At 45.2% G+C, this 27,460-nt stretch overlaps 1 protein-coding gene across 1 annotated transcript in view; it reads left to right on the forward strand.

Moving 5' to 3' along the window:
- Positions 1-1,340: 1,340 nt before the first annotated feature.
- The window catches only part of svila (supervillin a), a 64,996-nt gene continuing 38,876 nt past the window's right edge, over positions 1,341-27,460 (forward strand). Inside the window, 13 exon segments of the mRNA XM_065007130.1 lie at positions 1,341-1,893; positions 8,036-8,099; positions 13,162-13,253; positions 16,095-16,155; positions 16,316-16,467; positions 16,850-17,077; positions 17,080-17,331; positions 17,334-17,616; positions 21,512-21,595; positions 23,358-23,651; positions 23,653-24,372; positions 24,899-25,096; positions 27,085-27,119. Of these exon segments, the coding sequence (XP_064863202.1) occupies positions 1,830-1,893; positions 8,036-8,099; positions 13,162-13,253; positions 16,095-16,155; positions 16,316-16,467; positions 16,850-17,077; positions 17,080-17,331; positions 17,334-17,616; positions 21,512-21,595; positions 23,358-23,651; positions 23,653-24,372; positions 24,899-25,096; positions 27,085-27,119 (2,527 nt within the window). The 5' untranslated portion in view covers positions 1,341-1,829.

Raw genomic sequence — 27,460 nt, forward strand, 5'->3', positions numbered from 1 at the left:
CTGATGGAATGGGACCAATGGTATAGTCCCTAAAGTGCAATCCCTGCCCCATCTGGCACTCCGGACAGTCTCAATCAAATGCTAAAAGTTTTGGAAAGTAAACCATAACATTAGAACCCAGGTCTGGACCCAGCAGGAGAGGCATGAACATCAGAGCAGAGCACAATGTCGGCTTCTTCCCAGGCTTCTCTCCAGACTCAACACTGCATTCCTCCAGTGACAGAGTCCAGTCCTCCTCCTCTATCTATATGGGGATGAATGTTAAGAGTGAGTATGGGTCTGCGGTGGTTATGGTTGTCCTGTGGCTGAGCTTGCAGGGTGTCCTGCTGCCACTAGGGACAGTAGAGAGCTCAAATGTTTCACCCGTTAAAGAAAATGCTTGTTGTTGTATTGGGTGTAGTGTTTCTCTAAGTATTTCCACAACTAATTGGTTTCAATGCTTTGTATTTCAATCTACATATTGGAATATAACTGATCATTATCTAAAAATAAATTCCCATGTTGGGTGTCTAAGGTAGGTGGGTTTGGTGTTATTAGAGTATAGTAGACTACAGACAAACGTATAGCTGTCTCACCTGCCGTGTTACTTAGCTGTGAGTGTGTTGGTGTGCCCAGACCAGATGAGCTCACCACGGAGGGAGAGAGAAGAGTCCAAACCTGCCACCTCTAATAAACTGATCTGACGTCACACCTGGGTTCAAGTAGGATGTGTTTGGACACTGCTACTGCAGTGTTGGGTTGGTGACATCAGTTATTGGCTGAGGAATCAAAGTAATTGTCTGTCTCTCCCTGTGTGTGTACCCTTAGTGTAAATCTGCAGGTCTGAACTTGTATCCTCTCTATCCCTCTGACTACACCATCTCATTCACTTTCTGTGATCACACACTACTGCTCTTTTGGATTCTCTAGGGATGGACGGCCATAGTTTTTACCATAATGATACGGTTAGTCAGATGGACAATCCCATGACTGGAGCTCCATAATCTCCTATTTCACATTCTCTCTGCCTCTCACCTTCCGTCTCTCTCTTAGCCTCTCCATCCCTCTGTCTCCCTTTCCTTTGCTCACTCTCTCTCTCCCTCTGCTCCTTCGTTTTGTCACCACTGAGAGATGAGTGGAATTTATCATCTAGCTGAGACTTTAATTTTGTCTTCTCATCTCTCTCTCTCACCCTCCCCTTGCTCTGTAGCGTCCCACTGCTGCCTTGTCACTGGGCCAAGAGAACACAGCAGCACATTCTCAGTACTTCCACTCTACAGTATATACCTTTCTCTGAGTCGTCTGTCTGCAGGAGATAGAGGGACACCCAGCCTCTCGGGTCCAATCTGTGAGCCATGGGGCCTAGCTAATTTCTTGCCTGTAATCAGATTAGCAGGCACTGAGCAGCTTGAGTTAGGCTGCACTGGAGGATGTCTGTTTAGTATTAGCCGTTAGCCAGTTTGCTATTAGCGTTACTGCTGAAGGAGACTAGAGGGGAGCTGTCAAGAGACTCTGCCTGCACAGAGAGAAACAACGCTGCACTGCAGCCCCTACCACGCGCTACTACTGCTGATCGGGGATCAGCTCCCCCACTCTACTCTTTCTCTCCCTGCCCTTCTTTCTCTAACACTACCTGACTCACTCCCTTCTCCTTCTGCCTCTCTCTCTTTCTCTCTGTGCTGAGGGCAGCTCGTCCCGGGGCACCGACTGACTGCGTTTTTTGTTTCTCTGCATCACCTTGCAGTCAGTTGCCTGCCTGCGGGTCGGACTTCAGCACTTCTCTCTTTCCAGCTCTTTCTCTATCCCTCTCTTCTTCTATCTGTCCTCTGTACCTACCTGGTCTTGCAAAAATGTATCGGAACGCAAACCCGTGGATCTCAAACTACCTGAGCCATGTCAAGTTCTGCAGACAAGGTAAGATGGTGCTGAGGATGGGGCTTTGGGTCTGGGACTGAGGGGGGGCTTTGGGTCTGGGACTGAGGGGGGCTTTGGGTCTGGGACTGAGGAGGGGGGGCTTTGGGTCTGGGACTGAGGCTGGGGCTGTAGCCTGAGGAAAGTGAGGTAAAATGGTCTCCTAACTGGCCCCGTTTCCAGTTGTCCTTGCGCTGTCTGCAGCTGTAGCCTCCAAGGACGTAACAGTCGATAAGGGACTCTCTCTGACTGCAGGAGGAGGGAGAGTTATTTCTGGGCTCTACTTTCTGTCTCCAGTTTATTTGGACAGTTATGCCAGAGATATTATGTTTTCCTGTGTGTAGTTAGTTGCACATGCCTGAGTGTGTTCGTCAGACTGTGTGACAAGAACTCTGAGTGCGTGTGTGTGGCCTATGTTTCTCATTCTCACAATTGTACACAATTCCCACTCTCAGTAATGCGTCCAGAGAGTGGAACTGGGTGTTGAGTGGTGGTTCTGCTTGGTTAACTGGCTGAGAATTCACAACAGGTGTTCCTGGTGCCCCAACACCATTGGTTCCCAGCCATTACAACCCAGTAGGTGATCTCGTGTCCCAAATGGCAACCCATTCCCTGCATAGTGCACTTTTGGCCTATGGTCAAAAGTAGTGCGTTTGGGACACAACTGGGGTCTGGTGGGTTGGGGGGTTGATGTGTATGTTATTAGCATACATTTGACACACAGCAGTGTCCAGACCAATACTTAGCCATCAGTCATTTGTTCAGCATTTGACCTCTAGCGCACCGCTAACGAGTCCACCATGGCAAATAAAGGTTCAATTTAAAAAATAAAAATACAAGTGCAATGGTCTTGATAATGAAATGAGACTAGGCTTGGTTAGCCATTCATTGTCTTGATTGATTGTCTATAATTGGCATACAGTATTAGGATCTACCGTAGGCTAAGGGGTTTAAGGCTTTGATTGGCTCAGTCTCACCTGATTTAGCTACCCCTCCTAGTATTTATAAATCTAAACTAAACCCTTCCCTTTATCTCTGATGCTGGGGGAGGTCAGTGTGTGTGGTAGAAGATGGGGGTAGTAAGAGTTGTGATGTAAGTGATCCCGTTGTCGTTTTAGTGACATTTCTTTTTGGGCTCTCTCTAGTTCGGGGCTGCTCTGCTCAGGGTAATCCCCTCTAAACAGGGACATATGCTCTTGAATGGTCATTTCTGCACACACTTAATTGATCAGCCCCATGTGGTTTTATTGCCCTCTCCAAGTGTTAGTACTTTGTGTATAGAAGCTGTAGTATTAAGTCTGTAAATGACAAGGAGGAAGAACTTGCTCAGAACAGTAAACGGTCATTTCGCCCTCATAGCGACATGCAGTGTGTTTATCATGAAATCAACCACTGCTAGAACATCCAGGATTAGACCCCTTCATTGATGAATGACATCACTTGATCCAAATGTTTCACTTTTACAACAGGGGTATCAAACTCAATCGGCACGCTGGCCATATTGGAAAAAATAACACAAATTTGTGGGCCATACATTGCCTACGTTTGTTTTTACAAAACACTTATATACAACTGGCCCAAACTGGCTGTTTTTATTAGAGGAGAAAAAAAAGATGGCCTTTTTATAATGTCCACTTATGTACATAGGATGCTCTATATAGCATTTTAACATCTTAAAACGAGATAAATAATTTGTCCACCCTAATCAAAGTGTTTTAAGAACTGTAAATAACAAAAAACGTAGCTACATTGTAACCTTTCTTTGCATTGCATGGATCACCAGTGTGGTTGACTGCAGCATTGTTGTATGGTGCCCTCAACATGTCTGAGGCCTAGTTGAGTAGTCAGCCCAGGCTACTGCTCTAATGTTGCTGTAATAGGCCTATATGTTTTATTTTAAATTATTTTTGCCGGTTTTGTTTTTTTGGTGAGTCATTGTCAAGCTTAAGAAACTGAAGCCAGACTGCAACATTTTAGTAGCCTAGCTAGGACTGTGTGGCATGTGCCTGAACACTATCCCTCTGCTGTGCGCTGTCAATGGGACACATGAAAGTAGCATACCACCCTGCATCCCGCTGCTGACTTGCCTCTGAAGCTAAGCAGCTCTGGATGGGAGGCCAGATGCTGCTGGAAGCTGTGTTGTAGAGCCAGTAGGAGGCACTCTTTCCTCTATTAAAAAGAATGTATCCCAATGCCTAAGGTCAGTGATTAGGGACATTGCCCTGTGTAGGGTGCTGTCTTTCAGATGGGATGTTAAACGGGTTTCCTGACTCTCTGTGGTCACTAAAGATCACCAGGCTGTAACTTCATAAAGTAGATGACTCCGCTGTTGACTCATTTATACTCGCTTGTGTGTCCCATTGTCCTTTAGTAGTTAATTATACCCACGCATGAATCCTTTATCTTCTAACTTATTGACAACCAAGATAACATTTTCTGTAGGTTATAGCAATGACCCATTGGAACCCAAACTTTGCATGGCCGTTTCGCTTACAACACGTTTAAACTTTCGGTCCCGGTAGAAGATGCTGTTAGTGATGACATGATACAGCGCACTGGATGGGTCTGGGAGGAGGGGTGTGTGTGGCAATGTTGGCCGTGCTTACTGTGACTTGTAGTGCAGTGCATCGTGGGCGGTATGGAAGCGGGCCAAGAATGACTTTGACGAACCCAAATCGTTGTGCGGGACGGATAGAAATGTGTCATGGATTCAGCCCGCGGGCCTTGTGTTTGACACATGCTTTTTAATAGCTCAGTCTACATGTGTGACGGTGTGAAGAATGTTTTTTTCGCGTTCTTTTAACACCAAAGGGTTTGGGACATCTGTGATCGTTGTCGTGGTTTTATGCCTGCGTGTGAATGTGTAACGCAGGAAGCACCCTCATTTCTTTCAGTAAGGGTTCCCCTGCTCTATTGCGTAGGGCTGCTTCTGATCTTATGGTTCTCCATTCACACCCCCCTGCAGGGCTCAACGTGTTGACTCATCCAGCACCTTTAGCACTCTGCCCACAACAGCTACGTGTTTTGCACTACCGGGATACTGGGTTATAAAGGCTAATCCCCGATCTATTTGTGCCGTCTTGCCCATTCCTATGGTCGTTATCAAGCTTTGTCAATGACCGCAGGAGTTGGCTGTTCAGCACGAACACCAGAAAACCAGGCTAACTGGTAGGCAGTAAGGACAAATCTCTATATTAGTCCATTTTAATTCTCTTGTCTACATTGAGAGACGAGATTAGTGGAGATGTACCTACATACATTGTTGTTTTCCTTCTCTGATATCACTCTATCCCTGTCACTTTATCAGCTGGTAAAATGACCTGTAGGCTACGATATAAGGAGGGTGAGCTAGTATGTGTTTACCGGATACTCCCCAGCTGAAATAATACTAGTCTCGTACCAAAACACATCTAGGCGTAGGGACTCTTCTTTCTCCTCCCTTCTCAAATGATGTTTTCCCAAAGCGGGGGGATTTTAAACATCATCCAAATATCCTTAATATGGACTAACAGATCTGGAATGGCGGGGGGTTTTGGGAGGTTAGGGGTGGGGGCAGGCAAAGTGGAAACACATGTGTTCTCTCTCTGTCCCACAGAGTGAGTCAGTCAGTCAGTCCAGCCCTAGTCCGCGGTCAGTAGGGTCATATTCATTAGGGCACAATAAAGCAAAACCTTGTGCAACGGAAACAAAACAAGTATTTCTTATTGTTCAGGTAGTGTTTGTCAGTGTTCTTCCATTTGGTACCCAGTGAATATGAAAAAGAAAAGGAGAGCCGCACACTCTAGGAGCTCAGATGCAATAATTGAATAACCTAATAACGTTGATAAACCCCGATGAAGACCGCTTGTCTGTCGAAACTTTGGTTATTCAATTATTTAGTCTGCACTACATGAGTGCGAGGCTCTCCTTTCTTTTTCATGTGTTCTACTCCGCTAGCCAGCACCTCGTCTAAACGCGTGCGTTTCTTTCACCTCCAGATTCACCCAGTGAATATGACCCAGGGCACAGTGTTGTGGGAACGCACAGATCGAGATATGTTAAGTAAAACAAACATGTCTCTCTGACATGTTAATGAACCATGTCAGGTCTATTCGTGGCGTTTTCTATCGGCGACTTTCCACAGCGTTGAACCGAGTGAACAGGACCCCACTGCTCTTATAACCAACCACACTGAGGTCGAGAACTCTACGAAGCATTGAGCATTCTTTAGAAGGGCACGGTAACATCCAGAACCCACTTTTGTATTAGGCTTTTACTTTGCTGTAATAAGGGTTGTTTTTTCCCCCTGAGGATGTTGTGCCGTTTACTTCACAATAGCTACCTGTTTTATAATCAGCCTGCTAATAGACTGGAGATGGGCATTAACGGTCACTGTTTTATGATCAGCCTACTAATAGACTGGAGATGGGCATTAACGGTCACTGTTTTATAATCAGCCTACTAATAGACTGGAGATGGGCATTAACGGTCACTGTTTTATAATCAGCCTACTAATAGACTGGAGATGGGCATTAACGGTCACTGTTATAATCAGCCTACTAATAGACTGGAGATGGGCATTAACGGTCACTGTTATAATCAGCCTACTAATAGACTGGAGATGGGCATTAACGGTCACTGTTATAATCAGCCTACTAATAGACTGGAGATGGGCATTAACGGTCACTGTTTTATAATCAGCCTACTAATAGACTGGAGATGGGCATTAACGGTCACTGTTATAATCAGCCTGCTAATAGACTGGAGATGGGCATTAACGGTCACTGTTATAATCAGCCTGCTAATAGACTGGAGATTGGCATTAACGGTCACTGTTTTATGATCAGCCTACTAATAGACTGGAGATGGACATTATAACGGTCACTGTTTTATGATCAGCCTACTAATAGACTGTTAATGCCCATCTCCAGTCACTGTTTTATGATCAGCCTGCTAATAGACTGGAGATGGGCATTAACGGTCACTGTTTTATGATCAGCCTGCTAATAGACTGGAGATGGGCATTAACGGTCACTGTTTTATGATCAGCCTGCTAATAGACTGGAGATGGGCATTAACGGTCACTGTTTTATGATCAGCCTGCTAATAGACTGGAGATGGGCATTAACGGTCACTGTTTTATAATCATGTCAAAGAAAATTTGAGACCGGTCTTTTGATGGCCTTTCTACCGCAACATTGACATTAAACAGTTTCCACAGTTGTTTTTGTTTTTCTATACCCAAGATTGTGTTGGACATATTCAAGGCTGCTGCTGTCATAGGAACTCTTGAGGGTTGCGTGTTTTTAGTAGGGCAGAGTTTGACAACGGTCTTCGCGTCGCTGGTAGCGGAGCATAACGTGTTGTGTTGACAAGTTAGAAAAGGCTCATCGGTCACCTGTGTGTGAGGGTTAGTCACCATGTTTTTTTTATTTTTTTTATAGTTGCTTATATAGCTCCTCTGTATTCTGCCTCTCTGAGAGAGGCTTCTACTGGGTAGAATTGGTAGGCCTCACTGGCACTGCCACACACTTGCGCAGACACACACACTACATGCACACAGACAACCTTGACGTGTGATCAGACTTTAAAGCATCCATCCATCTCAATGAAATGCAATCAATCCTCTATTGCCTTGAGCTGTGACCTCCATAGCTACAAGCCACTTTAGATGGAGCCATAGTGCAATTTACAGTGTAGTGTGTGTGTCCTGTGAGACCACTGTCTGAACTGTCACCTGGTTTCTTCAAATAAACACAATTTTCCCCTCCAAATGCCACCAAGTAGTGCACTATAGAGGGTCATTTGAGACACATTCCGTTACATTGTTCTCGCTGTTACAACCTTAAGGCTGCACATATTTTATTGTTCAACATGATTCAATAAAGGCTTTTGTTTTCCAATTTATTCACTATTAATTTATATCCCCAGTGGTGCGGAAAGTCTACTTTGATTAATGTGCTTCATGCCGAGTCGTCCTCAGAGATGTTGTTGGATGACCTTTTTCAGAGCCTCTCGTACACTCTGTCTTCCACTGTGTTTTTGTTCATTTAAAAACTGTGCAATTAGTTTGGTCATTCAAAATTGCCGGTCAACTCTCACGCAACTGATGAAGAAGTCTTGGTATGGTCTAGTAGTCTAAAGTGTGTTTTCTCTCCTTCTGTAGGACTTGGGAGTGAGAGCCCCATCAAACTTGGAAACGCAAGACTTCTACAGAAGACTGCTCTCGGGTAAGTTGTTTTTTTCACAGATGACATCAGTATTTGTGTACTGTATCTGTTCTGTGTATGGTACCATTGCACTTCTATTAGTCTCTTCAGCGTGTGTGTGTGTGACACTGCAGCAGCAGGCCTGTTGGGACAGTGTCCAAACGAAGTGAGAAAGTGAAGGATAAGGTCACTAGTGTGAACGCCACTGCAGCATTAGTGTGATTGCGTTGTGTCAACGTTTTGGCTTGGTGTCAAGTACTCCACCCTCCAACATTCATGACTCCACAGCTCTGCATACATGCATCCCAGCATCCATCCAGTTCTATATGTTTACAGTATCAGTACAGTATGTTTATAGTTCTATATGTTTACATATGTATGAGTACAGTATATGTTTACAGTATGAGTACAGTATGTTTATAGTTCTATACGTTTACAGTATGAGTACAGTATGTTTATAGTTCTATACGTTTACAGTAAGAGTACAGTATGTTTATAGTTCTATACGTTTACAGTAAGAGTACAGTACGTTTACTGTTCTATAAGCCTACTCATTCTATGTATAAGAGGGTGGTTTAGTTGTCCATAAGGAATGATCAATTGTAGGCTACCCCCAAATAAGATATTTGTCATAATTTATTCCAATTATGAATTACTTAAGAATGGGTGTGTCGTGTGTTCTTAGGCCTGTAATAAGCTAGATCCCAACGGCCCCTTCCCTCAGATACTCTAGTGGTATATTTCATACCAGAACTGGTTTGTGGTACAGATGTCCAACCCACTCCATTACAAACAGCCCTCAGGATATTTTTCAAGAATGTTCTTTTCCCACTGTAATGCTTCGCTAACAGCTCTTAGTGTGGCATATTGTAGATTTGAGTCTGTGAATAGACCAACAGATTCTACGACCTTGATATGATTATTCTACACTGAACACAAATATACATATTTTACTGAGTTACATATAAGAAAATTGGTCAATTGAATGAAGTTCATTAGGCCCGAGTCTATGGATTTCACCTGACTGAGAATACAGCTATGCATCTGTTGGTTACAGATACCTTTAACACAAAAAAAGACAGCGTGTGGATCAGATAACCAGTCGGTATCTGGTGTGACCAACATTTGCCTCATGCAGCATGGCACATCTCCTTCGCGTAGAGTTGACCAGGCTATTGAATGTGGCCTGTGGAATGTTGTCCCACTCCTCTTCAATGGTTGTGCTAAGTTGCTGGATATTGGCGGAAACTGGAACACGCCGTCTGGGGATCACACAGGCCATGGGAAAAAACTGGGACAATTCCAGCTGCAGCATTATCATGCTGAAACATTAGGTGATGGCGGCAGGCAAATTGCACCACAATGGGCCTCGGCATCTCGTAACAGTATCTGTGTGCATTATATTGCCATAGATGATAAAATGCAACTGTTTGTTGTCTGTAGCTTATGCCTGCCCATACCATAACCCCACCATGTGGCACTCTGTTCACAATGTTGACATCAGCAAACCACTCGCCCACACGACCCCATACTTCTCCAGTTTGCCAGTGGCCATCGAAGGTGAGCATTTTCCCACTGCAGTCAGGTCAAGACCCTGGTGAGGATGATGAGCACACAGATGAGCTTCCCTGAGATGGTTTGACTGTGTTGAAATTCTTCGCTTGTGCAAACCCACAGTTTCATCAGCTGTCCGTGTGGCTGATCTGACGATCCCACAGGTGAACAAGCCGGATGTAGAGGTCCTGGGCTGGCGTGATTACACGTTGTTAGGCCGTTTGGACGTACTGTCAAATTGTCTAAAATGACGTTGGAGGCAACTTATGGTAGAGAAATTAACATTACATTATCTGGCAACAGCTCTAGTGAACATTCCTGTAGTCAGTATGCCAAATTGCGCACTCCCTCAACTTGATATCTGTGGCATTGTGTTGTGTGACGACAACTGCACATTTTAGAGGGGCTTTTATTGTCCCCAGCACAAGGTGCACCTGTGTAATGATAATGCTGTTTAATCAGCTTCTTAATTCATCCACCTGATAGGTGTGGCGTATCATCTTGGCAAAGGAGAAATGCTGACTAACAGGGATGTAAACAAATTTGTGCACAAAATATGAGAGAAATAAGATTTTGGTGCATATGGAACATTTGTGATATTTTATTTCAGCTCACGAAACATGGGACCAACATGTTGCGTGTATTTTTGTTCAGTATAATAATAAACGAATGCACAAAGTTTCGATAAAGAATTTCTCATTTTAGTTGATAGAATAAGCAGCTTGGACCAGGATTCATTGGTCGCTATTTAGATTCTTAAACATGTTTCAAAACAATCTCACTTCCAAAGATGCTAAACATTTTTACATTTGGATCCCCTTATAACCTCTGAGAATTGGGGGGGGGGGGGGGGTCTCTCTGCAGCAGACGTATTAATCAGGTTTCCATCCAACCATTTAATGCGGATGAATGACCTGATGCATTACAGTCACGACAGTCCTTATGGAAAGCATATTTCTGTCGGTAAAACTTCCCAATATTGAAGAAATAAAATGCACTAGACAATGTTACCTATTTTTGGTCTGTGAAATAGATTATGCGACAATTGCGGTGGAAACTGTTTAATGCACAAATATGGATAGAAAACCATGTCACAATGAACTTTGATTCAGACGATGACGTTGTAGCCTACTTCCACGAAATGGAGGAACATGCATAGTTTATAGGCAGATGGAATAAGTGATGAACTTCATAGCTTATGGTGGTTAAGTACATGGTGATGAGCTTCGTGCAAATAAATAATAAATATCGAGGCTAGGCCATCATTTGAATGATGCTGGTGACATGATGATTGGTGCTTGGCTGCCAACTGTAAAAAACACACTAATAATAATAATAAAGCTAGCATTTTTCCATATCTCATCATATAACCTACCCTGGCCACGTTATCAGCCAACTGTTGGCTATTTATCGCAACAGTTTTTGACAAAACCCTCCATAGAGTTGAAAATGCAATGGCAACACAAACTTCAGTTTTCATGTACCAAAAAAATAACAAATTAAAGTGTCAAAGTGCTCTAATGTGCACTACGCCATGCACAGCATTTTAACAGCTAAACTAGCCAGTTTGGTAGCAGCACACCTCTGGTGGGAAAATGCGCATCTTTTTTTCCTATGTAGACTTGAATATTCGCAAGAATCTGTCGCCAATTGGATGAAAACCTAGCTATATTGAGCAATTATGTTTGGAACATCAAATCAAAATGAAATCTCAGTATCGAAGCGCAATACATTTAGAATCACTATACCTATTATATCTGCACCGAAGTACCGCGAGGTTCCTGGCAATTCCCAGCCCTACTGAGAATCCAGATCGCCTTTTTCTAACCTAGTGAATGGTTCCCCTTTTATTCCTTTTCAGAGTGTGCATCCCAAATGACACACTATTCCCTATATAGTGCACCGGTAATGTCAACACTTTTGGGTCGTGCAATATATAGGGAATAGGGTGCCATTTCAAATCAAATTTTATTGGTCACATTCACATGGTTAGCAGATGTTATCGCAGGTGTAGCGAAATGCTTGTGCTTCTAGTTCTGACAGTGCAGCAATATCTAACAATTCCACAACAACTAAGGATAATTACACTACGGTTCAAATGTTTGGGGTTCACTGAGAAATGTCCTTGTTTTTTAAAGAAAAGCACATTTTATTTTGTCCATTTAAAATAACATCAAATTGATCATAAATACAGTGTAGACATTGTTAATGTTCTAAATGACTATTGTAACTGGAAACAGAAGTGGGAGGCCCCGGTGCACAACTGAGCAAGAGAACAAGTACATTAGTGTCTAGTTTGAGAAACAGACGCCTCAAGTCCTCAACTGGCAGCTTCATTAAATAGTACCGGCAAACACCAGTCTCAACGTCAACAGTGAAGAGGCGACTCCGGGATGTTCCTCTGTCCAGTGTCTGTTCTTTTTGCCCATCTTAATCTTTTCTTATTATTGGCCAGTCTGAGAGATGGCTTTTTCTGCAACTCTACCTAGAAGGCTAGCATCCCGGAGTCGCCTCTTCACTGTTGACGTTGAGACTGGTGTTTTGTGTGTACTATTTAAGGAAGCTGACAGTTGAGGCATCTGTTTCTCAAACTAGACACTAATGTACTTGTCCTCTTGCTCTGTTGTGCACCGGGGCCTCCCACTTCTGTTTCCAGCTACAATAGTAATTTACAACATTAACAATGTAAAGCCAGTTTGCGCTGTTCTGTAAAGGGACAGCCTTCATTTCTCAGAACAAGCATAGGCTGACGAGTTTCAGAAGAAAATTCCTTGTTTCTGGCCATTTTGAGCCTGCAATCGAACCCACAGATGCTGATGCTCCAGATACTCAACTAGTCTAGTTTTATTGCTTCTTTAATTAGCACAAGTTCTCAGCTGTGCTAACATAATTGCAAAATGTTTTCTGATGATCAATTAGCTTTTTAAAATGCTAAACATGGATTAGCTAACACAATGTGCCATTGGAACACAGGAGTGATGGTTGCTGATGATGGGCTTCTGTACGCCTATGTAGATATTCTGTAAAAAAAAAAAATCTGTTTCCAGCTACAAGTCATTTACAACATTGTTAATGTCTACACTGTCGTTCTGATCAATTTGATATTATTGTAATAGACCAAAAATGTGCTTTTCTTTCAAAAACAAGGATATTTCTAAGTGACCCCAAACTTTTGAACGGTAGTGTACATATAAATATATGGATGAGCAATGACAGAGCGGCATAGGCAAGATGCAATAGGTGGTATAAAATACAGTATATACATATGAGTAATGCAAGATATGTAAATATTATTAAAGTGACTAGTGATCCATTTATTAACGTGGCCAATGATTTCAAGTCTGTATGTAGGCTGCAGCCTCTCTGTGTTAGTGACAGCTGTTTTAACAGTCTGATGGCCTTGAGATAGAAGCTGTTTTTCAGTCTCTTGGGATGCCACCAGAGTGTAATCAGATTGTTCATTTCTCCTTACTGAAACATAACCTGTTCTGACTGAGCTATTCAGTTTTTATTTCTGCCCCCTCTGCAGCTTCCAGAAAGAGTTTTCGTTTGAAGGGAAGGACGACCCAGCCAAGAACACCAAGGATATAGATGTCAAGCTCTTGGCAAACCTCCCCAAAGGTGACTCTGTGGTTTCAGCGTGCTGTGCTGCGCTGCATGAAACACATGACTATCTGACAAAGTCTGCATCCAAAATGGCACCCATTTCCCTTTTCATAGTGCAGTACTTTTGATCCGGAGCCATTGGGATGCATTCTCTGACAGAGACTTTCCCAGGGTTATGGGGCTGAGGGAAGTGGTTTCTATTGTGCGTCTGTGTTGGTTGGAAGGTTTGTTTGATGGCACTTGTTGCCTTGATAAGGTTCAGTTAGAGATAATATTGTGGGGTTTTACTGGAACAACGTGTGTGTGTGTGAGGGCCAGGAGGGGATTGTGTGTGTAGTCCTGGGGTGTGGTGTTTGTGTTTGGTTCAAATGGGGGAACTGGAGTTTGAAGACTCTTGACAGGAGCAGTAACCCTCTGGTAAAAGTAGGGATGCACCGTTATGACATTTTTGACCAACACCAATATCCAATATTTTCCTTGCCAGAAAAAACGATAACCGCTATTTAAAATTTTAGCGTCTTTTTAAGCATTCCAGTACAGTTATAGTTGAAAACACACACACACACACACACACTGACCAAAAAGTTATTTTGTTGGCGTTTACGTATGTCCCCATTACCAGTAAAACATAATCAAAATCTATTTGCTTGCTGTACTGTTTTGTTGTTAATTAGTTCAGTGGTTTCATTCTCTACCAGGATTTCATCATGCATGTCAAGCAGTGATGTTTCAGCTCTGTCTGTCCATGGCCTCTCTTCCTCGGTGCGCACTGTCACTGTCTGTTTCCATCTTGTTCAGCTGTGTCTGTAGCATATCAGGTAAAACCCTGTTTCTTGTCTGCATTGAAGAGGTGGTCCTTGTACCTAGCGTTGAGCATGGTGGCGACACAGTAAAGAGGCTCAGAGAGAATTCCACCGATTCGCTTGTTCACAGCCTCCAGTACTTTTGCAAGTTTTAACCCCACAGTATGTGTCGGCAGTTTTGTTGAGCAGGGGTTTCAATGCCATGACTGAGGGTATCACGTCTGCTGCAGACACAGTTGAGCTTAATTCTCCAGTCAGTTGTTCGAATGGAGCTAGGAGTATTCATGTTTCAAACATGTTCTCAAATTCCATTGAAATGGCAGCTGTGGTATGAGAACCAGCACATTCTTGAACATGCAATACGGCTTTCCTCCATTTCCTTCCGACAATAAGTTGGGTGAATTTTGGTACCATTCCTCCTGACAGAGCTGGTGTAACTGAGTCAGGTGTAGGCATTCTCGCTCGCACACACTTTTTCAGTTCTGCCCACAAATTTTCTATAGGATTGAGGTCAGGATTTGATGACCACACCAATACCTTGACTTTGTTGTCCTTACGCCATTTTGCCACAACTTGAAGTATGTCATTGTCCATTTGGAAGACCCATTTGCGACTAAGCTTTAACTGATGTCTTGAGATGTTGCTTAAATATATCCACATCATTTTCCTTTCTCATGATGCCATCTATTTCGTGAAGTACACCAGTCCCTCCTGCAGCAAAGCACCACCACAACATGACGCTGCCACCCCTGTGCTTCACGGTTGGGATGGTGTTCTTCAGCTTGCAATCCTCCCCCTATTTCCTCTAAACATGACAATGTTCATTATGGCCAAACAGTTCTATTTTTGTTTCATCAGACTAGAGGATATTTCTCCAAAAAGTACCATCTTTGTCCCCATTTCTTTCTTGCTGAGCAGCCTTTCAGTTTATGTCGATATAGGACTCGTTTTACTGTGGATATATATACTTGTGTACATGTTTCCTCCAGTATCTTCACAAGCTCCTTTGCTGTTGTTCTGGGATTGATTTACACTTTTTGCACCAAAGTACGTTCATCTCTAGGAGACAGAACGCGTCTCCTTCCTGAGCGGTATGACTGCTGCGTGGACCTATGGTGTTTATACTTGGGTGCTATTGTTTGTACAGATAAACGTGGTACCTTCACGCGTTTGGAAATTGCTCCCAAGGATGAACCAGACTTCTGGGGGTCTACAAACGTGTTTTCTGAGGTCATGGCTGACCTGATTTTTCCCATGATGTCAAGCAAAGAGGCACTGAATACATCAATTGGACGTATACATCCACAGGTATACCTCCAATTGACTCAAATGATGTCAATTAGCCTATCAGAAGCTTCTAAAGCCATGACATCATTTTCTGGAATTTCCCAAGCTGTTTAAAGGCACAGTCAACTTAGTGTATGTAAACTTCTGACCCACTGGAATTGTGATTATAAAAATGAAATAATCTGTCTGTAAACAATTGTTGAAAACATTTCTTGTGTCATGCACAAGGTAGATCTCCTAACTGACTTGCCAAAACTAAAGTTTGTTAACAAGAAGTTTGTGGAGTGGTTGAAAAATCAGTTTGAATGACTCCAACCTAAGTGTATGTAAACTTCCGACTTCAACTGCATGCATAACCACTTCCTATGCTCGGTCAATTAGTCAGTTGCAGTTTGGACTTCATATCTTTTATTGTTGAGGCGGGGTGTAGATTTTTGTCAGTTCCTTGTGAATGTCTCTCTCTCTCAGCGATTTGTTCCTGTGTTGTAGAGAACAGAGTAGCTGGCGGAATCGTCACCTCATTATAGTTCGAAAACAAGACCCACAAAACAAACAGATCTCTTCTTGCTCTAGATGTGAAAGTAGCCTGGTCCCACATCTGTGTAAACTCTACATTCAACTCTGTTGGATAATGAGCTCAAACTGTCCAACCTCACCTGCTGTGATGCCTTTCTCCTATCATGACTACTGAATTGGGAATTGATAAACTTGATTGTTAACGCTCACATTTTTCCTCTTGTACCTAACTTTGTATTCATCCGTCCAGTTTCAGAATTGAGGAAGCGTTTTGAAAGCATCAGCCCAAGCACTAGCTGGGAAATGAACAGGTATGACTACGACATTCAGCTCCTTCAACCATGTAATGAAGTAAGTAGTTATTGTAGTGGTGACTGTGAATAACAACGTGCGTGTGTGTGTGTCCTCAGCATGTGGCCACTCAAACGGGTATTCTGTCATGTCAGTCAGTGTGTCTGACTCTGTGTGTAGGAAAGAGAGGATTGCCCGGCGGTTGGAGGGTATAGAAAGTGAGGTTCAGCCCGCCATATTACCCAGCTGCCCCGGCCTAGTGACCAATCGGCTGCTAGAGGAAGACACACCCCGTTACACACGTGCCTCGGACACCTGTGACCCCTGTGTCGGTGAGGATCACTAAACCGCACACATTGTACCTAGTGTTCAGCTACTTGCACGACCCACAGAATGACAGAACTTGAGCATTGCTAGAGCTCCATATAGTATATAATTATCGAAACCCGACCCATGCTTTTGGATATGAGCTTGGTCATTTGAAAGACGAGCATTGACTTCATGCATTATATACACTGAGTGCACAAAACATTAGGAACACCTTACAAATATTGTTGCGCCGCCTTTTGCCCTCAGAACATCCTAAATTTGTCAAGATATGAAAGCGTTGAACTAATGCTGCTACCTATTGTATTATCATAATATTTTGTACACTGTGTATTACTTGTGTAGATTTGGTCTAAAATTTTTGTCTCTGTCTATCCCCTGTCACAGTGCAGTGTTACAGTAGGGAGAACCTGGAGAGTCCAGAGATGATGACCCATCAGCAGGTCCCTGCTCCAGAGAGGCAGTCCAGAGCCCGGAGCCGGCCTGAGGGCCAGACCGTCCCAACTGAACCCATTTACAGCTCTGACTCCGCAGGTACCGACCTGGACTCCAAGGCAGATCGGATTGCTCGCTACAAGGCGGAACGGCGTCGGCAGCTGGCCGAGCGCTACGGTATGTCTTGGACCAGGAACCAGACTCCACCACCGATCACTTCTCCTCCCGATCTGGCTCCGCCCGTGGTCTCAAGGAGTCTGACACCTCTTCGGTGAGGCAGCAGGGCTACACAAATGTCAAGCCACGCCCCAGGGCGGAGTCTGTGGGGGATGAACCCTCCTACACCTCAGGCAGCTCCAGGGTGGGGAGAGTGGCCACCCAGCCACAAGGCTCCGGCGAGCCTGGCCAGGGGCGACCCAGGGTGGACTCGTTCACGGAAGGGAGAGGGTGATGAACCTGGAGAACCAGCGCAGGGCGGGGCAGCAGGAGAGGAACATCAGTGCCCTCGAGCTTCCCTCTTCCGCCAGCTACATGGATGTGACGTCATCGTCGCCCACCTCGGCCAAGGTGCCCGTCGCTAACGACTACACCGTCACAGGGGTGCCCCCCAGCTCGCCCAAGACAACCCGGAAGTCTTCGCTGCCCTCCCCCAAACAGGGGGTGTCCCCTGGGGACCTGTTCATAGAGCAGCAGGCCCACAACATCCTCGGCAGACAGGGGTGAGTGGACCAACCTACTACACTGTCTAGTCCTCTTTCTCTTCCTATTGTTAAGGTTCTCTCTCTGTACAGTATCTTTCCCCTTACTGTAAATAAAACGGATGGAGAGAAGGAGAGGGATCATCGGTCTCTCTCTCACACGCACTCAGTCTCCTTGATCCCTTTAACAGAACTCTCACAAGGTCGTCCTCTTGGCAGGAACATTATCTGCGTCCAAATGGCACCCTAATTCCCTATATAGTGCACTTCTTTTGGCCAGGTCAAAAGTAGTGCAGTAAATACGGCACAGGGTGCCATTTGGGATGCACACAATAATTTATAGCATAGAGGAAGAGCGATCTGTGCATGCAGCAGCAGGCTCAGTCAATCCAACAGGGTTTACACACAGCTGAAGTCCTCCCAGGTCCAGTTTTTGTTGTTGCTGCATCGTGTTTGATGTTGCTGCATGTACAGTGCCTTCAGAAAGTATTCATAGCCCTTGACTTTTTCCACCTTTTTTGTTGTTACAGCCTGAATTTGAAATGAATTACAGATTATTTTGTCATTGACCTACACACAATGCCAGTGGAATTATGTTTTTCGATAAAAAAAAAAAACACAAAAAACAATTACAAAGAAATGAAAAGCTGAAATGTCTTTTTAGTTTATTAAGTATTCAACTTCTTTGTTATGGCAAGCCTAAATAAGTTCAGGAGTAAAAATGTGCTCAACATGTTACATGATAAGTTGCATGGACTCACTCTGTGTACAATAATAGTGTTTAACATGATATTTAAATGACTACCACATCTCTGTACCCCACACATACAATTATCTGTAAGGTCCCTCAGTCCAGCAGTGACTTTCCATCCCCACAAAGACCAGGGAGGTTTTCCATTGCCTCGCAAAGAGGGGCACCTATTTGGTAGATGGGTGAGAGAACAAAAAACATACATGAAATATCCATTTGAGCATGGTGAAGTTATTAATCACACTTTGGAGGGTGTATCAATACACCCAGTCACTACAACAATACAGGCGTCCTTCCTAACTCAGTTGCCAGAGATGAATGGAAACTACTAAAGCCAATGGTGACTTTAAAACAGTTACACAACTGAATAGCTGTGATGGGGGGAGAAACTGAGGATGGATCAACAACATTGTAGTTGCTCCACAATACTAACCTAATTGATAGTGAAAAGAGGGAAGCAAAACATGCATCCTATTTCCTGCAAGGCACTAAAGTAATACTGCAAAATATGTGGCAAAGCAATTAACTTTCTGTACTGAATACAAATTGTTATGTTTAGGGCAAATCCAATACAACACATTAGAGTACCACGCCAAATTTTTAAGCATAGTGGTGGCTGCATCATGTAATGGGTATGCTTGTAATCTTTAAGGACTGGGAAGGTTTTCAGGATAAAAAAAGAAACTGAATGGAGTTAGGCACAGGCAAATCCTGGAGGAACAACAGACACTGGGAGATTAACTCACCTTTCAGCAGGACAATACCCTAAAACACAAGGCCAAATCTACCCTGAAGTTGCTCAACAAGAAAACAGTGAATGTTCCTCAGTGCCGAGTTATTTAAGTCAAAACCCTACTTGAAAATATATGGGAAGCCCTGAAAATGGTTGTCTAGCATGATCAACAACCAATTTGAGAGAGCTTGAAGAATTTTGAAAATAATAATAGGCTAATTAATGTTGCACAATCCAGGTGTGGAAAGCTTTGAGACTTACAACTGTACTCGCTGCCAAAGGTGCTTCTACAAAGTATTGACTCGGGGGTGTGAATACTTAAGTGAGAGATTTATTTTTCAATACATTTGCAAAAAATGTCTTAAGTTTTCACATTGTCATTATGGGATATTTTGTGTAGATGGGTGAGAATATATTTAATCCATTTTGAATTCCGTCCGTAACACAACAAAATGTGGAATAATTCAAGGAGTATAAATACTTTCGGAAGGCACTGTGTACGTATTTTCTTTCTGTGCCAGAATATTCAGGTGGTTGAAAAGCGACTTGTAGGATGTAGGTGATAAAACTAAAGGAGCAGCTATATTTGTTGCTTCGCTGAACAGTTGCACAACCCACTTGAGCCAAAGTCATGAACTCAACAAAACCCCAGGTTATGAGACTGCTGATACAATGCAATTCCAACAATGACACAATATTAGATGTTAGTTTAGGTATTCTTTATTTGGGAGTCATGGTCCAATGCAGTGTTGTGTCTAGTCTGGAGACATGGCGTCTTTCTCTCCTCAGTCCCTCAAGCTAATTTGAATAGCCAGCTAGCTGTAGCCTGCTGGTGCTAAACGTTGACTCACTGAGGGGAAACGATTAGAGACACATGCTCCCATTCCACATCCCACAAGGCATCTCGATCTCTCTCTCCACCCACTCTCTCTCCGGTTTCAGAACTTGGCAGTGGCTGTGTTGCGTTAGCCATCAGGATGGGTGTTGGGTTACTGGGGCGCGATGTGACTCCTCGGTCAGAACTATGAGCACATACAGAGACACAGATGAAAGCCAGCAAGGCCACGCCGCCCACCTGGAGAAAGAGTTTAGTTTAAGACACGGAGCAGCTCTCTCGCTCTCGCTCTCTCTCTCGCGCTCGGTCTCTTAGAAAAACCCTCTGAGTCACATGCTGTTGCCCTCTGCTGGGTGAGGGCATGGCTCTGGAAATCTGGTAGGACAGATGAAGGACACCAGTTTTGTGTTGTTCAATCGTTGCTCAATTGGTCTCAAGGGACCTAAACGTGTGCCAGGAAAACATTCCCCACACTAGTACACCACCAGCCTGTACCGTTGACACCAGGCAGGTTGGGTCCATGGGCTCATTCTGCTTACCCCAAATCCGGGCTCTGCCATCAGCATGACGGGGTTCGTCAGACCAAGCAACATTTTTCCACTCCTCAGTTGTCCAGTGATCACATGCCAGGTGATCACATGCCCACTGGAGACGCTACTTCTTGTTTGTAGCCGATAGGAGTGGAACCCGGTGTGGTTATCTGCAGCAATAGCCCATCTGTGACAAGGATCGACGAGTTGTGCGTTCCGAGATGGCGTTCGGCACACCACTGTTGCAATGTGCCGTTATTTTCCTGTTTGTGGCCCTCCTGTTAGCTTGCACGAATCTTGCCGTTGTCCTTCGACCTCTCATCGACGAGCTGTTTTCACCCGCAGGACTACTGCTGCACATTGTACACAATACATCAGTGGAATGCCTACTATTAGGTATTTTATTAGGATCCCCATTAGCTGTTGCTGAAGCAGCAGCTACTCTTCCTGGGGTCCACATGAAACATGACCTTGTACAGAACATTTAATAGACAAGAACGTTTCAAGGACAGAACTACATCACTTGAGAAAAGGCCTATGTAGCCTACATATCGGTGCACAAACGATCTACTGTAGGTCAAACTTTCTATAGACGTGTGGTACTGTGCATTGTGATACATGCTGCTATGTGCGTCATGTCTGTGTGTCCTATCATTTTCCCAAGCCCCATTTGATGTCTCTTCATTGTTCATTTCGATGAACATTCCCGGATAGGATTTATTGTTTCATAGATTGACATCTCTCCAAATACCAGAATGATAACCGAGCTCCCGGCAGAATGGGATATCCACTGAAGTACAAGGCAGGTGGATGGATGTTTCTTGGTCATGCCAAATGTGAAGTCAGTTGTGTTTGTGCTACAAGTGAAATGCTCGGGGCGGCCTAGACACTCACCCAAGGTGCGTTTGAAATTACACCCTATTCCCTATAATAGTGCACTACTTTTGACCAGAGCTCCATAGGACTCCGGTCAAAAGTAGTGCACTACATAAGGAATAGGGCGCCATTTTGGATGCAGCCAACCCCAGTGTCGCTGACTCACTGCGTCTCCCATCCCATTGGTGCAGCCCGGGGGTGAAACTAACCAGCAATTGGTTCCTCCAGACTGATTCGGAAGGCAACACCCAATCCCTTATCAACTGGCCCTCCAGGTACAGGGTGTTTTGACTCCCCTCCTTCCCTCCACATTCCCATCTTTTAACCGAGCCCGTTATGCCACCTTCACATCAGACCTCATTCCTCATCAACATTAATGGGTGTTTTGCTGTGTTTTCATTTCACTGACCAAATTACCCCTCCCTGTCCCCGTTCGTGTTGTCCAGTGACCTCTAAAGCCGTTTCTATCTCAATGCCTTATAGAGTTGTCGCGTTACTTACAGTAAGTGCTCTATTGCAGGACTCTCCCTCTTGTTTCTCTACTGACTAGGCCAGACTGTCTCAGGCAGAAGGGAGGATGAGGCTGGGAGTCAGACTGTGAGGGAGAACCCTTTAGTCACGGCTCATCCCCCAATCCTTTCCCAGCATTGACTCAGCAAATAGATCTTGTACAGTCTATATCCCTCAGGCCTACACACAGTCAGAGGAACTTGAAATTAGAACTGCAATTATTATTATTGCCGAGTTGGCTCCAATTTCACCCCAAAACATTTACTCTAAATCTCCTTAGATCTTGGCTAGGGTTGCAAAGTTGCTGATAACTTTTGGTTAGAGGGTTCTCTGATTTCTTGCTTATTCCCTTGTAAACTCAAGTAATCTTCCCCAACCAGGATTCCTGGGAAACCGGCACGTTTTGCAACCCGAAACTGGGCTCAGATCAGTAGTACTCTCGTGGGTACGACAGAGCAGTCCGAAATAGATTCGGAGTGTATGTCAACCCTCATTCATGGAATTGACAGGACTTTGTTATTATGGTCGGATATACGATCCATTTCTGACCAGATCAAACCTATTATCAGCCACAAATCCCAAATGGGTTGTGAATAGACTGCTTTAAAAAAAAATTTAAAAGCCACAAGTGAGAGTGATGCCAGGAAAGTATTGTCTGATTCTCTGCAGTACATCCGATATCAGCCTAGAATTGTGAGCCTAACAGAATGAAGAACAGCTGAACCTCTAGCTAGGACTTCTGGATTTAGTCACAAAGGAATGTCGTTTAAAGACGAGGAGAAAAGCAGACACGGTGAGGTGAGCTTCCACAGCCAGTGCTAGGCCCGGTTGCCCACCAGATTCACAAAACACAATCTAATACAAGCAATAGCTACTTTGCTTAACTTTCTTCTTAAGTCTATAGGCAAGGGCAAAATGGCAGTTAATAAGAAATGAAGTGTTCTGTGAATCCAGGCACTGGCCTACTCAGCTGTGGAAGACTGTTGTGGAAGAGTCCTCCCTGACCTTGAGTAGTAGAGACGGGTGACGAGAGAAGGCAGAGGAGAGGGAGGGACTACTCCCAGAACCCCACAACCATCACATACAAGTCTTACAAGTGCTACTGTTAGCGTTGCATTAGCCACCACCTGACAACGGCTGCTAGCTAGCCTAGCATGTTACCAACCAACCCCCACCACCTTTCAGCATGTGGTCTGACTGTGCACTGCGGCCAATTTGATTCCCTGTTTATTTTAGTTCTTCGTGCATTTTGCATTAGTATCTCACTGGTCAGATGGTATTACAGTACATTCATAGGACTATTTTTCTCTGGGGATATCTGTGATACTGATGACATTTTGACAAATAAATGGAGACGCATAAGGAGGAGGAGGGGTTGAGAGGGGTAGAGGGGAAAGGGAATGATTTATGGCTGAGGGAAGGAAAGGGATGTGTTGGGCTTTCACCATTATTTCTCTTTTCTCGCTGCAGTCTGAGTTTCAGTACAAACTGCAGCAAGTTTTTAACCCTCTCGGTCTCTCCCTGAAGAATCAGAGTTAGGGAGAGGCTCGTCAAGGAGGAGGGAATCCGACTGAGTCCAGAGCTGGGCCACCGTGTCGCTGAGGCCCCCCTGTACAGGAGACACCCCCAGCCCCGGGCCACCACCTTCCCCACAGCCCACCACCATGACCACCAGGCTCCAGCCTACACCACCACCAACCCTCCAGGCCCACAGCCAGCCTACTCTCACCCCCAGCCTCAGCTCACCCGTTCTGGGCTGAGTGATGACCCCAGCTATCTGTCCATGGACACCGGCCCCGGTCCCAAGGCACAGCAGCCCCAAGCCTCAGCCGCAGGAGGAAGAGGACATGGAGGGAGAGGTGGATGAGGAGAGGGGCGGCCATAGGGAGGGCAGACAGGAAGTGAGGACGGAGGGACTACTGAAGAGCAGGAAAGCTGTGCTGCCATCGGAGATCAGACGCAGGGAGAAGAGCACAGAGGACCCGCGTGGGAGCGGCCCCAGGAGAGAAGAGGAGCATGCTGGCTACAGCAGGGCCCGAGAAGGCCAGGGAGTAGGACACGGGAGGAAGGCTGAGCCGGAGGGGCCCAGAGGAGGGTGCATGGGAGGAGGGAGAACCAGGATGAGACTGGAGGAACCGGACACAGACCCTGAACCAATCAGACCTACAGGGGAACACGTCTCCCGCCTGCTGGCCGCAGAGGTCAGAGCCTCAGAGGAGCGCCAACAACCGCGGAATGACGATGCCATTTACATCCAGACCAGGGGAGGAGCCATGACCACAGACGCTCCCGTCTCCTCCAGGCGCCCCACGTCGGACACTGGGGCCCCTAGAGGCTCCATCCCCAAGACACAAGAACCAGGGCCAGGGTGGGTCAGAGAGGCAGCAGTCCTGCAACAATGGGCCAGTGAGGATGGGATCAGTAACGGACACCGGAGCCCTCCAGAGACCAGGGACGCTCGTGTCTCTGTGGCCAAGCTTCGCCACTCCTACCTGGAGGGTGCTACGACTGCTACTGCCCCAGTCGTCAGGCAAACAAAGCTGTAGGTGGTTCTGTTCTGTAGTACAGTGCTGTTCTACAATCCATTCTGCTAGGAGCTGCTGCTGGCTTCTATCAGGAACTCGCTCGCTGCCCTGCCCTGCCTAGCTAACACCTACCTCCTCCTGACTGAAATAATCGGTGTGATTATTCTGAACAGGGTTTCTTCTACTAACGCATAGTAGAAACACTCATCCGATCACTAACGCTAGCAGTAGAGCGTTTCGCGGCGGGGGGTTGACTGCTGCTTTCTCTTGGGCTGAGTGCCTGGACTAGCTGATGGACAGTATGGGGGGTGTGTGTTGTGTGTGTAACACGACGTAGTCGCCAATCAAGCAAATCTTTGCATGCCAATGGCTTCCCTCTGCTCCTCCAATGTAGAGAATCAGGGGTTGGGATTTTGTGCGGAAGCTCGCCTCTGTTAAATGACTGCATATCTTTCCCTGCTCTTTCTTTCGTTCCCTCACCTTGCTATTTTCCTCTTTCCTTTCTTCATCGCCCCTTCTCCCTGTCTGCGTTGCGCCCCGAAGGGAGGAAGAGGTAGAGTTGGTGTACCCGGGGGGTACGGGGGTCCCCTGGCGAGGGCAGCGGGACAGTACGGATGTCCCGTGGAGGGGGGACAGGGGGCGCAGGCCCAGACTCTACATCTCCCCCGGAGAGAGTAGAAAGACTTCCGAGAGGTTTAGGACCCAGCCCATCACCTCGGCTGAGAGACAGCTGTCTGATAGGTACAGTGTGTGTGTACTGTGTTTTAAAAAAATTTTTTTTAAACGCATGGCAAACACAGAATTAGTCCTCGCTTCCCATGGGTGAAGACTAGAGAGAGTGGCTAGTAGTCTGCTGTGAAGGAGCACACTACACAGGCTCATCCAGAAACCTATGCATTCTCTCTCAGGCCGCATGTACTGTAGGCTGTGTGGGTGTTTTCATGCATGGCAAATATAGTCCTAATTTCTCCCCTCAGGAAAACACTATAGAGAGGGTCGTGTAAGGAAGTGTTAGTTTAGACTGACATGAGTAGGGTTGCAAAGGGAGGGTATATTACTGGGAACTTTACTTCAGGTTATCGCAGGTGTCTGTAATTGTCTTGCCTTATCACATGTCAAATATATACAATTATTCAACACGTATTCAAACTGGTGGCAGTTTTATAAAAAGTCAATAGCGAAAATAATAAGCTAGTTTCTTTTCAACTATATGGTATATATAATAGAAACATATGGACATGGATATAAAAAATGAAGTATGATTCGATTTTCTGTTAATCACCAAAATTACTAAATATTCTGGTAACTTTGGTAAATTACAGGTAGCTTTGCAACCCTAGACCATTTCTTTAATCAACTGTGGATCACGCACTAGCCGACGGCGTGTTTGTGTGTTCACATATCATGTACGTAGGCACACAGGCTTATCCAGGGCAAAAACCAAAAGGTGGACACCCAGGTGGACACCAGAACGGAGTTAGAGGAAACCCTGATTTAGCAGACGCTCTTATCCAGTGTGACTTAGTTAGTTAGTGCCTTCCTTTTAAGATGGCTAGGTGGGACAACCACACATCTCTGTCATAAAAGGTACACTTTTCCGCAACTACTTATATATCAGTAGGTGAAAAAAGTGAAGTGCGATGTTAGTTCAGGAAAGACTTGTGTTCATTTTAATTATGTGGTTTTTTTTACGTGGCGGAGGGGTTATTTTAAGATGCTCGTTAGAGGTACAGTTTCAGATGTTTTTCGGGAAGATGGGAAGGAACTCGCTTCAGGGGGAAGCTGGCTCCACCATTGGGGTGCCAAGACGGAGAAAATCTTGGGCTAAGCGGGAACTTGCCCTCCTGTAGAGGTGGGGAGGGCCAAGAGACCTGCGGTGGCAGAACGGAGGGCTCGGGTTGGAGAGTAGGGTTTGAGCGTAGCCTGAAGGTAAGGAGGGACCGTTCCTCTTGCTGGTCCATAGGCAAGTACCATGCATGGTCTTGTAGTGGATGTGAGTTTCAACCGGAAGCCAGTGGAGGGTGCGGAGGCTCTTCAGCCGGGCTGCAGAGTTAGACAGGCGATTAGAAATGGAAAGGGGGATACCGAGTCAGTTGTACAACTGAAACATGTGTTCTGCCGTTAACCCAACCCCTCTGAATCAGGGATGTGTGGAGGGCTGCCTTAATCAACACCCATATCTTCGCCGCCCAGGGAACAGTGGGTTAACACATTTTTACCCCAAAGGTCTGCCGCCTGCATGCCGAGTCTATCCTGCCAGTGGATATGTCCTGTGACCCGCGGGCAGATGAATCACTCCTTTAGTTTACTGTTTAAGGTCTAGCAGTCCTCTCTCTCTCTCTTCAGCAGACTTATTTCTGTAATGCCTTAGACAGGACAAGTCTCTCTGTTGCAATCTGATTTCTGTGCATGCGTCTCAAATGGCACCCTATTCCCTATGTAGTGCACAACTTTTGACCAGAGGCCTATGGTCGTGCATTACATAGGGAATAGGGGGCCATTTGGGACTCACCCGCCGGTGTAATTTCTGAACACCACCTACCCCATCACATTACCCCTGTGGCTGCTGCTTTCTGTCTGCTCTCAATCGCTCCACTGCCTCTCTGGTAGCTGTACTCACAGTAGCAGTCCTTTACCATCGATTTCATACCACTTGATAATGGATGAATAATATGTGAGTCCTGGTGAATTTCACTGCTTCAGTGCTGGTTTTTCCTTTTCTCCTGAAGGTCTTGTTTGGGCCCAGATCTACCCAGCACTGAAGGTAAGTTCCTTTTGAACTTCATTGGGAAAAGATGAAAAGGACTTTTGTAGCTGAGCTTTGCAAAGTAAAAGTGCGTGCCATCGTGTCAAGTTAATACGTTTACGTTCCGCAGGTCTGTAAACATTTTAGAAAGATTCCCTTTAATGAGAACCGCCTAATGACGCAAGGCTCGTCAGTACACTGCTGATTTTTACAATGTCGAAAATAAAAACATTTGAACTAGTTTTATAGAGTCATTATTGGTGTTCACAGTAGCATAACATGGCTACGGTTTTACTGAGCAGAGTACTATTCTTCCATCTGGTTCCTATAAACACACAGACACACACACCCTCAGTCAG

The sequence above is a fragment of the Oncorhynchus nerka genome, linkage group LG22 (genome assembly GCF_034236695.1).
Source record: "Oncorhynchus nerka isolate Pitt River linkage group LG22, Oner_Uvic_2.0, whole genome shotgun sequence".
NCBI classification, from domain to species: domain Eukaryota; kingdom Metazoa; phylum Chordata; class Actinopteri; order Salmoniformes; family Salmonidae; genus Oncorhynchus; species Oncorhynchus nerka.